Source organism: Anneissia japonica, unplaced genomic scaffold (genome assembly GCF_011630105.1).
Source record: "Anneissia japonica isolate Jap-2015-1 unplaced genomic scaffold, ASM1163010v1 scaffold9356_len49336_cov123, whole genome shotgun sequence".
In the NCBI taxonomy this organism is placed as follows: domain Eukaryota; kingdom Metazoa; phylum Echinodermata; class Crinoidea; order Comatulida; family Comatulidae; genus Anneissia; species Anneissia japonica.
Genome location: NW_022721536.1, coordinates 9,710 through 22,595, shown reverse-complemented (window position 1 = coordinate 22,595; position 12,886 = coordinate 9,710). Strand labels below are relative to the sequence as shown.

The window sequence follows — 12,886 nt, the reverse complement described above, 5'->3', positions numbered from 1 at the left end:
TTCAATGGTCCTTTCAACTAAGCCCCGCCCCTTTTGATATTTTCGCTACGGTTCCACAACAATTACGCCATTGTGAAAACATACCCAAACACGTGCGTTTGTAGGACAACACGTGAGTTTTTGATACAAGCACGTATTCCTGGCCCTGAGTTGATTGGTCTTTTGCAATATCATTAAATCCCTGTCCAGACTATCAAATTTGATTTGACAAAATGATGATGTGTCATGCCTTAATATGGTCATGATGACATTACATGACCTACATAAGCACACCATGACTATATATGGTCATACGATAGGTTTTTTTCAAAGAAAATTAGACAGTGTGGAGAGAGCTTTATATCCCAATCATAATTGCACTGGTCTATACACAAGTTCAAATATTTGGAATTACTGAAGACATAATGTTACTAGCATATTAGTGTATCTTTGATTTGTAAATTTAGTTATTAATCAACCAATCTTTATGCGCATTTGGTGTTTTTAAGACCTCTGCAAGCGTTGTCCAAAACTTAGCTCTGTCTTCTTCTTCCTCTGGCCATTTGAGATACGTTTTTGTTTGCATCAACATACGTAGAAAGTTGGGCATGTGGGCCACATCAACATCCTCCAGCAGAACGTTCAGAATGCTGTCTTCATTGGCATCAAACATTTTAGTTCTTGCCATCTCCACCTCGAAGAAACACCATTCACTGGCGATGAACGACTTGGTGACAATTAGCAATGTTTTATAACTGCTCTTGACAGAATCAATGATGTTATCGAAGATGGTATCACCAGCAATAAAGTCTCTATAGTCAAGACAAAGTTGGAAGTTATGAAGGGCTCCTTCTAGCTTTGGTTGTAGCACATGTATCACCCAATCTAAATCCTCATGGCTGTACGATACGTAAACATCAAAGCGGATGTTGACTCCATCAAGGGGAGGTAGCCCCTCATCTGCAAGCCTCTGGTATTGTTTACGAAGAAGATGCCGCTGATAAAGATACCTGGAAGAAATGGAAGAAGAAATTAAATTTAAAGTTGCTGCATAAACAGATTTGTATGTAAAATTAGAAGTAAAAAAAACTTCTGTATCTGTCTCAAAATAAAATATTTATTGTACTAGTACTTTCGACCATAGGTCATCATCAGGTATTGATAGGATAGTGGGATGAACAACGTTATATGAACAAATACAAAAGCGGTGTTATCGATAAAGCCTAAACGGTGGTACAGGCGAAATAGCAAAACACTGAACAGAGTAAGACAAGACCCTGCCTCGCCCAAAGGGCGTGCAATGGCATGGATACTAAAAAAGCCTAACAAAAGAAAAGACAAATCAAAGGCAAAAATATGTCATAGTATCATGGTCACAATATCCATCATAACATGATAAATAAATCAACGAATTAATCTCTAAAAGATTTAAATGAGACGTTAAGTGCATCAGGTTTCAAAGTACCTAGTTGAAAAATAATACGCTCTTCCAAACGTCTACGATTAAATTCAGATGAATTACATTGTTTGATACCGGTAACTAATATATCATTATTAATATCATGATTATCATTAATCATGACCAGATGCGTTAAGGTTGAGAGCGCAAATTAATGTTCTACGAATCTATCACCAAGACTCCTTTTCGTTTCTCCTATATAACCTTATTACATTTAACACACATAATAGCATATATAAAATTACTAGAGGTACATGTAAATTTCTCTCGAATAGAAAAATGAACATACAACATGCATACACGTCTTACATCTACTTCTATTACACCTAGTCATGCCTACATTATCTGCTGGATGTATTGCTTTAAATTTAGACTTAACTATCTGGTCCTTCAAGCTACGATCAGGCTTATAAGAAAGCATAGGAGGCTCGTTAAAAATGCCTTTGGTGGCTGGGTCTGATTCTAAAATGTAATAATAATTGTCCTTTACAATCTTCTTAGAGGTAGGATGGTACGTCAAAACCAGAGGCGTGCATTGCGTGGTGTCAAATACTTTTGGATTTAATGCTTCTTCATGGGTAACAGATGCATTTTCTCCAATGATCTACTAATGATGTCAGTGGGATATCCGCATTGATTGAAGAATTCAGCCATTTGTTGGGCGGAACAAAATTGTTGACGGCCATTTTCAAAATGGCCGACAAAATTCAGATATCGGCTCATAACTTATTTACGAAAAAGGGCAAATCTGGTGTCTAATTGAATGTAATGTAACGTGTTTCGAAAACCTAAATTGTCCGCCATTTTGAGATTCAAGAAAATTGGCAAATCCATGGGAATGAGGTGCATCTTATCTTTTACTGCGATTCTTCACAGTCTGCATATCATACGGATTTTTAGCAAGGTGTGTATGTGAAAGTGACGAAAATCAGTAGGCAAATATCGGAAGAGATATCCCTGTTAATATTTAGTACATTTTCTGTCGTCTGAATCAGGTTTTTTTTCTTTGATTTTAATTCAATCAATAATATTTTTGTGTTTGTCCTTGGGCAAAACACTTTAATCTAATGTTTTGCCTCTCTTTATCCAGAAGTATAAATGGGTACCTGGTAGGAGGTGAATTATTCGGAATGATTTAGTCGTGCTGACTCACATACATAACTAAGAAAATATAGAAATGATATACATTTAAGATATTTATCTGATAAAAGTAATACAAACATTTAAGCCATATTACATAACATAAGAATTTGTCTGAACATTCAGAATCTACAAAGACAAATTCCTCAACCTTTTTCAGATGGCACTCTCGACCACCTTGCAGCCTGGTACCCTTTGGAATTACAACGACAGAGGTTCCAACTTAGAGGTCATTCACAATTATCAACATTTCCGCAAGTGTACAAGTGTCTTTTCAGTCTCCCACCCCTCCGAAAGTGGACATTATAAAAATATGTTGATTTTGAAAACCATTCTCTATTGTTTGTGTGTGTGGGTGTGTGTGTGTGTGTGTGTGTGTGTGTGTGTGGGTGTGTGTGTGTGTGTGTGTGTGTGTAGTGAATCAAAGTACTGTGATTTTTGGATAAAAATGTCTTATATTCCTGGTTGTATATAAAATCACTTTATTCACTAACCATAAAAATTACTAAAATAAAAGATATAAATACAGGTGCAGGTCAAATCTGGATCACAGAGATGCAAGGCAATAAATTACAAAATGAGATAAGAACAATAAAATGGTTACAAAAGCATAACTACATTAAAATTCACATGAAGAAGTGCACTGTGCACACAAAAGCTAGTGTATTGTCAATAAAACTAGTCTTTAAATTATTTCATGTCCAGTGTTTTATTTAATTTAATTTAAAATAGAAATAAAAAGGAAGGTCACAACAACAAAAAAGTGTCATAAAAATCTATTATTTTAAATTGCAGGTTATTTTGAATTAGGATTTTTGTCATATATAAAAGTGTACAAAAGTGTCTACCTCATCACTCTAGCGTACTGTTTGTACACTCGTGAAAATGTTGATAATTGTGAAAGGCCCTTAGAAGGTAGATGTCTGATGCAAAAAAATGGTTAAAATTTACATATGGCCTGCGTATAACCCCTTCAATGTAATAATCGCAAGTAGAGAGCTTCTATGTTATTTTTTTTTAATTGTAGTAGTAGTAGTCACTTCATTTGATTAATTTTAAGATATAATCGCTATCTTTTATAAACAATTTTAGATAATACAATGTAGGCGTGAAAAGTGGAATGCTCATGCTTGAGGCTCGCATATTATGCCTGAGATTTGGGATGTGTAGAATACTTGTTGCAACACAACATACAAAAGGAAAACCACATTTACCTTAAATCCCAATGAAAGATCAGTGTCTAGATCAATTTCAGTACTGTTGATGTTTCTCTCTAGATTTTTAATTGGAGTTTGGCGTTTGGCATTACCCAATGGACTGTTTATCCAATATCCAATAGAATTTGTTTACAGCAATTTCTTTATTAAATTAAAACGCTATATAATTATATATAAGCTACTTTACTACCGTTCAATAATTTTTTTTAAGTGTTGTTACTTCCTCAAATAAGGTTTAGATATTATCATTAACAGAAACGATGAAAAAAATCCATTAATCAATCATAATCAATCAATAATATTCGAGTTGTAGACAGGTGATTAAGATGCTTGCCTCCTAATCCATGAGAGGGCAACACTCAAGGAAGTCACAAGACAAGTAATATATAAAAGCAAGAAATGGAAAATAAATGGCAAAATACAAAAAGTTTTAGAGAAAGAAAAAACAAAACCATGTTACCCATATCTACCGTTATCTAGATACAACAGAAAGCTAAATATTTCAGGAAGTATTTATGAAGATGATCGACTACAGGGTGGAAGGTTAATAACCAAATTTTTTAATATCTTGTAGTGTCTGTGTATATATTGCCTAATTTGTATTTAAACAATGAATAACAATAATAATAAAAATGTTAACATGTACAATTACTATATTTTTGCATAAGGTTATAGTAAGAAGTCTGAAAATTAGTGGGTTTTTTTAGTCTTTGCCTCCTAAAACCACTAATGTATTACAAGTAATACATGTACATTTGCCAAAATACACGATGCAATATAATGCGGAAGTTTGTCAAGATTAACTGACCATGTGAACAGAAAAAATCCACCACTTTCTACACTCCACCACCTCCCTTCATTTTTTGCACCACTGTAATTTACTACATACAGAATGGAAATCATATCTACCTGCAATAACCACTATACAGAATGAAAATCTTATCTACCTGAAATCCCAACGGAAAATGTACCAGATTACTGCACTAGTAATTGTAATGAGTAGGACTATACAGGATGGAATGGCAATACTGATAATAGGAGACATGCAATGTAGTGAGTCTGCATCAAACTTCAATAGATGGATGGTGATGTTAGAGCTTGCTCTGCATTTAAGTGCATCTAAATTCGATATGGTAACACTTGTATTATTCACCCAGTGCCGAAACCAAACCAAATCACAATTACATAACAAAGGATTTGATTGGATGTTTAGCTGCTTCAGATTCTTTACTTTCTGCAAGCCTACGTTCTCATTGATTGCAGATAAGTTGTTTTCAGCCATGATTAGGTTTTCTAATAACCAGGATCCATGAAAAGCATGTTCTGGAAGTCTTATGATTAAGTTCCTTTGTAGATAGACAGAATTTAAGCTGTCAAGTCCATTGAATAGTTTTGAAGGCAAACTTGTGAGCTTATTACCAGATAAGTCAATGGATCTCAGGTTAATGCAATTGACAAAACTCTGTTCATGGATTATGCTGATCGATGAATTTGAAATTGAAAAATATGTTAACATCACGAAGTCCATAAGCCACATTTTATAAATGGCATAAAGATTGTTGTTGTCTAATATTAACACCTCCACTACATTAGGTCCATTAAATAGATGTTCTATTGAAAAAGTCGAATATAGAAAATTATTATTGGCTAAATTGAGGTATTTCAGATGTTGTGCAAAGTTTTGTAATGATACGTGTATCAGATTGTGGAACCGATTCATTGATAGATCAATGCTCTCTATAGTTGTTGGTAAATTCTTGACCGAGAAATCGCTAATCATATTTTGCTTCAAGTTAATATTTTTAAGTTTGCAATTCTTGTGAAAATCAGGTATTTCGTCGAGGTAGTTATCAAAAAAATCAGTTTGTTGCAAATTTTTACATCCATCAAGTACATCTCTAGAAACACGTTCTATCAAACATTTTTGGAAGCTGAGGATTTCCACAGATGACAAGAACTGGCACCATCTACCTTTAAGAACTGTAAATTGATTTCCATCCAATTTTAATTGCTGTAGCTTATCTAAACCTTTGAAAGCATCTCTGTCGATACTCTCAGATTTCAGAAGATTGTAAGAGAGATCAAGAATTGTTAGATTTGGGGTTGTCCGAAAAGAATTATGAGGTAATTCAATGATACTGTTGTTTTGCAGATAATAAATCTCAGCATCAGTTGGTAGCTGATTGGAATCAGGAATTTGTGTCAACTTGCGTCGTGAGCAGTCCACCAGATGCCGGCATCTAACATCTGTTCCGTTGTAGTATACAAGGCAATAGGAGCATGAACATTTCGGTGGGCATCGAAGAATCTCTGGCGATGATGTTGTATTTACCAAAAATAGATTATGCTGGTACCACATTGGATGTGCATAAGTATTGATGAACATGTACAGAACAACAATGAATCTTACCAGCTCCATATTAAGAATTAATATACTCTAGATCAATTTCAGTGTTGTTGATATGTCTCCGTCTATTTTCAATTGGTGTTGTCATTTGCCAAAATAACTTCACTTCTGTAGGCATTTCCTTATTGAATTAAACGGCAAGCGTAGTGTGATGGCGCTGGTATACCAATCGTTATGCATGAATAGTCTTCATTAGAATGTGAATAAATGATGAATATAAGTACCTGTGTATAAATGCTTTGAGTTTAAAGCTTTGTCTACACTATCAAATTTCATTAAAAAAGCTTTACATTAATGTGGTAGAATATAAAATTTGAACACGTTCAACTTTTTTTCATACAATTTGATAATACAGTATGGGATATGTCGTCATCGTACCCATATATGGGCAAATCACATTTTTTTGTCACATTGTTGAGGCTGACGAATCGGTGTATGTTGTGTTGCACAGGTTATGGTTGCTATAGTATGAATTCAGTTAATCAGTTGTTTGTCGTTGTTATATACTCGTTATTCTGAAGTTACGGGACGGATAATAGTAGTGTACACAAAAAGTGCTTGTTGTGTGTTATGTTAAGCTCTCAAATAAAGCTTAAAGATATTTTCTTGTCATGTTAATAATTTATACGAACAACAATTTACTAGAAGATTAATCAGGGGAAAAACCAGAAAAATATCGCATCAAATCATCAAAAGAATAGCCCTAACAAATATAAAATACACTGAGCTTTGTAGTGAATTGCATTTTATTATGTTGCAAAAAAATGAACAGAAAATAAAACAAAACAAACGTACCCTTATCTCACGAAGAAACAACCTATACCTAAATGTTTCAGAAAGTAATTATGAAGAAAATTTATGAATAGGTTAATCATTTTAAACACATCGTATACTGTTTATTTTCAGCTAAGAAGCATTGGAATTGACTACTTATATATTTACAGTAAAAAAAAAATACGTCTGTAAACCAGTAAAAATTGAATTGTTTTTCAATCTGTCTACCAGACTACCATTTTTGTTTTACAAAAAACTATTGTATCCCCATTGTGACGTAGCATGAAATTTAACCCATGAATTTGTCAGATTTATTCCATGAATTTTCATTGTTATTGATTCAGATTTTAGTGATAGGCTCTGTTTTTGGAAATTGTTATTCTTATTTATATTTGCATGTCAATTTTAGTGACAGGTAGGGGAGTGGCTTGGACCAGTTTGTAAATAAGAAGATAATGAGAAGAACTTAAGTGAGGGAGTGGAAGGGATGTGGTTAGAGTTTGTATGATAATAACGTGAGACTCCGTTTAGTATGCATCTGTGATATAATGGTCAGTTGACACTTGGACGCCCAAGTAAGTTTAACTCCAGCCAAGTGGGACTTGGGTTGTAATTCATAAGTTTTTACTACAGTATTCTGAACATTACGCTGCATAGAAACGCTACGCTATTGTCGATGTGTTGTTTATATAAATGCTTCCGGACTGACTAATAATGGGCTTCGTCACACCCATTATTATAGTCATGAGAGGAACCATCTGCCCTCCAAGGCAGCCAAATATCATTAAATATGAAGGGTTTCCAAGGCTAAATTATCATGGAAATATTTTAATGCTGACGCATGCTGAATTATTACATTGGGCAGGATTACCTGTCATGTTATTGGTACCAAATATTTATGTGGCCATAAGGCACTGCAATTTAAATGCAGGCTCAGGCTACACTTTTACATAGATTATAGATTTTTTTTGTATAAATTTCCCTCCTCAGCACTCATTTTTTGGAGTAAAGCAAGGAGCACTGCCCGATGTCTTACAAACTCGAACAGTTAAGCTATCAGACTGGGTTTTCAATTGGCGTTTGGCGATTGGCATTCCCCAATTAATTATCCAATAGGGGTTTTTTTAGGCAGCAATTTCTTTAATAAATTATAACGTTATATAATTATACCTAAGCTATTTTCCCATCGTTCAATAATGTTTGTCAGGGACGGATCCAGGATATGAAAGAGGGTGGCTCAAAATGTCTCAAAAACCCCCAAAATGAAACGGGGTCCTGGGGACCTCCCACGGGAAGATTTGGATTCCTAGAGCTTTCCCGACGTCTGAGGAGTTTTAATTACCTTTAAGTTGAAAAACGATCAGGTAATTTTATCTCATTCTTCAGCCCATTATATAGAGAAAAAAAATCAAAGACATAAGCATTGTATTATTATTATTATTCCAACAATATTGCGTAGAACGCACTTTCGTACATACATTATTACGACATTGAACCAAAAACAGTCTGTTTAATTTTATTTAATTGTATTGAAGGCTAGTTGGGCTAAGCATAGTTTGTCGGATTTGCCAACCTACATGGTAGGTTCAGGCACGGATCCAGCAGGTGGGGGGCACAGGGCCCTCCCCCCACCCACTTCAGTCACGCCGAAAAATATAAAAAAAATTGAGAAGAGTTAAAGGGAAGAAAAAAGAGGGGAAAAAAGAAGTGTACCCATAAGTTCAGTGACAGATCCAGGAGAGGGCGAAAGGAGAGCTCGATTATTTTACCACTTACTAATTTTGAATTTTGTATTGATTGACAACGAACACAACGCTATATCCCCGACGCATCAATCAGGATGTAAAAAGGCCAAAAGACAGAGTTTTTTTTTTTAGCCTGAATGAAGTACCCAGCTATATAACAGCTATCCATGCTCAGCATAGAGTAACGCCTACGCTTATTGGCTTCTTTGATGCCCCTACCCATGAGCCCAGTAGGGTCCTCGCTCTATATACCACCCTGATCCTAAATGGCTTTGTTAATAACAGTATAATGTGTCTCTGACAGCGACTGTATGACATATATTATATTAATCCCGTGAGGGGAGGTGCTGGGACGGATGCAGAGGTGGTACAGAGGTTGCGGTCGCACCCGCATAAACTGTATTAAGAAAAATAATTGTTGTATTGTATTGTTGTAAAGTATGAGAGTGCAATTTCCGGGCGCCTAGAGGCAGGCGCGGATCCAGATCTCTTCGCACCGTTTGCCAATTATAAAGTGATAGCAGTGCCTGGTGGTCTGGTGAATTGCAACTCTTTTGTCAGAAATGCCACCTACCTAAACCAAAGACAAAAATATATAGACAAAATAAACTCTTTGCATTGTCTAAGTATTAATCAAAGAGGGATTGTAATTAAATCGGCTGCGCGATAACTTACGGTACACTGTTGAGTTATTATTATTATTATTATTATTATTATTATTATTATTATTATTATTATTATTATTATTATTATTATTATTATTATTATTATTATTATCAATATTATTATTATTATTATTATTATTATTATTATTATTATCTAATTCACAATGTATGGTTAATACAAAATTAATCACAGGGAGGATAGGCTATACATGCCCGTTGATTCCTATAACCTTATTGAAAGGCATACCGTATATAATTTTATTATATTTTGTTATTCCAAAATTACACCAAAGCGAAAACATATTATTTTAATTATTACTTTTTGATTAATGAATTATTATTTCATTATTTTAACGAATACTATTCGTTAAAGAAACAAAACAAAACAAAACAAAAACAAAACAAAACAAAACAAAATACAAGTCTTGCATGGAGTTGGTAGCCTAATTGTAGACCTAGAGCTACATCTAAAAAGAAAGTAAAAAATAACCACCGATCACTGAGAGACTGAAAAATAACACAGAATCTGAAGAAGAGCAACGACGTGAATGGTACGTAAATTTTAGACCACACAGTGTTGGAAGTGGAAAATGAATATTAAAAAAAATACTGAGAAATTGAGAAGAATATATAAAAAAAAAAATATAAAGTTTTCAGGCCCGTATATCCAGTAGGTGGGGTGTTACGAAGAGTGTGTATAACGCACTCAATCAAATTTGATAAGGTCCAAGACAGTCGAGAATGTACTGAATATAAATTTGTGATTTTCTGTGATTTTAGAATAAAATCTTAACCAGTAGGCCTAATCTACTCAGTCTGTCATTATTCGGAAAAACGCAATTTATTTAATTTTGAAATTTTGGCTTAGGGGCACCCTGTGGATGTAATCTATCACGGAACGTAATCATTACTCCAAACAATTTTTCGAAATATGAAATTATTATGAGAGTTACGCATTATTATTTCCGACCATCAAACCACTAAGCATTGAAATGTTGGCAATCAACCAGTCACAGAAGACATTTATGCATATTTAATTACTTTCCCATCTGGTGACGGTACAATAACAATGCATTATTATTTTTTCTGAAGTTAACTTAAAAGTTGTGGTCATAAGTTTAATTTTAGAACTGCATTATTATTATTATTATTAGGTTAATGATTTTGCTAAACAATCATAATTCTCTGTACTATCTACTAAACATTTAAAGAATGAATTTCCTTATGTTGTGGTCATATTAGACTGTTATATTTTTAAAGAAGACCATTCAGCAAACAACATAAAACAAAATTCCCACGTCGGTGCATGCATAAAACGTATAATTTCCTGAAATTTGGATATAGAGCGGACTTCCTTATGACTTGGCATAAGGAAACAACAAATAGGTCTGAACTTTGTAGGTGACAAAGTGTTATTCCTTATGTTGTGGTCATATTAGAATATAATATCATTAAACACCATTCAACAAACAACATGATATAAAGTAAGTTTTTAAATATATGATATTTTCACGAGAGTCGAAAATGTACTGATTATATAACTTATAGATAATTACTGTTGTCCGATTGTGTGCATTGAAACTGTGACAAAAAACTTGGGATACGGGCCTTGGTTGACACTCATATCAATGGCCTGTTAATTAACCTTGCACAGGAGCCTGTTCTCACCTCCTACGATGCCTTCTCCTCCTTATCATTATCATCAACATCATCTTTATCATCTTCATCATCGCAATTATTAATTGGCCATGCTAAAATGGGGAAAATCTATTAATCCGGTGTGTATTCGTTCATCAATAGAAGTCTCGTAAGTGCATTTCTCAGCATCTAGAAAAAAACTTTGCGAAGCTAGGAGAGCCCCAAGACTATTGCAAACCACCCCCACCCCACCCCCACGTCTAAAATAATCTTCCAGCGACTGAACAAGCAAGCATTACGTTTTCTTCCCAAATCCTGCATCCGCCCCGGGGGTGTCTAAGGGAGGAGGAGCATACCAGGGAGCATAACTGCCGTCGGGAGGAAGTCTATAATTTTGTCGAGTAACACTGCTTTGAAAAAGCATTTTTATCGTCCGAAAGTGCCATTTCCGAGAGTCTAGAAGGGCCTATTCTTAAAAGTTACTCCAAGGGCCACTGATCCTTCGGTGCCCCCTTCGGTGCGTCTACCCATATTTTTTTATATCCAGTACATTCTCAAATTGTCATGTAAATCGTATATGTCCCAAAATTATAATTATTCACCAAAGTGAAAGGTTTAACCTTTATAATTTTGATATGTTTTATGTTCTTTGTTGAATGGACTTTAATGATACAACATTCTAAAATGACCACAGCATAGGGAAGTCCTCTCTTTTTACTTTTAAATTTCTAAGCTTCTAAACTTTGCGTATAGCTCAATATAGGTCTACATGTATATATCCTTGAATCATAGATCGGATTGTATTTATTCGGTGTAAACACCAAGGATAGCCCACGAAAGTCTAGAAGAAGATTTATTTCCAGTGGGGTCCTTCTGATGGTGCTTTTACACCGGGAGACAATCCCCTACTCTTTTCCGAAGAGTGTACTGTGTTCTTTAACGTGCACATGGGCCATAAATGCACACGGGACCAACGGCTTAAACGTCTTATCCGAAAGACGGTGCGCTATTGTAACTTGTATTTCAGCCTTCTTGCTGAAACACAAAGAGTGGCAGCGATGGGAATTGAACCGGGGACCTAGAAATCTCCATGGTTCAGCGCACACACAGTGGCTACCAGCAGATTAGCCGACTGTGCTGAGCTGCTCTCTCTAAGGAAGCTCTCTCATAAGGAAGTTCTCTCATAAGGAAGTTTACTCGTTAAATTAGCATAGATAGTACAGAGAAATTTGATTGACTGTCAATCTCATGTAGGCTCTATATTTATGCATGCACCGACGTGAGAACTTTAACCTAGTAACTTTGATGTATGTTTTATGTTGTTTGTTGAATGGACTTCTTTAATATAATATTACACTCTAATATGACCACAACATAAGGAAGTCCACTTCTGTAAATGTTTAGCATAATATATTACAGAGAATTGTGATTGTTTATCAATATCATTATACACATTAAATCCAAATTCCAAGACATCACATTTATGTACGCGCCAACGAGGAAAGTTTAAACATAATAATTTTGATATGTACATGTTTTATGTCACGTGTTCACTGGTCTTGTTAGTAATATTACAGTTTAGAAATGATATTATGATAACAACTTGGTCATAATATAACTTATTCTTAAAAGAAGCAGAATTTACATTATTTTTACCCCCAAAATGGTATTTTGAAGCTAGTGGGTTACTAGAAGATTTATTCTAAATATATTTGGCATCATACAATATCACAATACAGTAGTTATAAAAATTATATATCAAATGATGTGTATTATGACACACTAATGTAATGCTGTGACCAAAAAAATAACAGAAAACATATTTTTATGACTTCTTGGTTATATTTAATAATACATGTTAT

General features: G+C 34.5%; 1 protein-coding gene across 1 annotated transcript; it reads right to left on the bottom strand.

Moving 5' to 3' along the window:
* Positions 1-442: 442 nt before the first annotated feature.
* Positions 443-6,214, bottom strand: LOC117111583 (toll-like receptor 13). Its single transcript, XM_033254533.1, has 2 exons — positions 4,743-6,214; positions 443-989 (listed from the first exon to the last, which is right to left on the bottom strand). The coding sequence occupies exons 1-2, from the start codon at positions 6,212-6,214 to the stop codon at positions 443-445; spliced, it is 2,019 nt and encodes a 672-aa protein (XP_033110424.1).
* Positions 6,215-12,886: the final 6,672 nt, after the last annotated feature.

Coding starts and splice junctions, on each gene's coding strand:
- LOC117111583 (XM_033254533.1), bottom strand. CDS start 6,214: ATGGAGCTGGTAAGATTCATTGTTGTTCTGTACATGTTCATCAATACT. Junction 990..4,742: donor ATTTTCCGTTGGGATTTCAG/GTAGATAAGATT, acceptor CATTTCTTCCAG/GTATCTTTATCAGCGGCATC.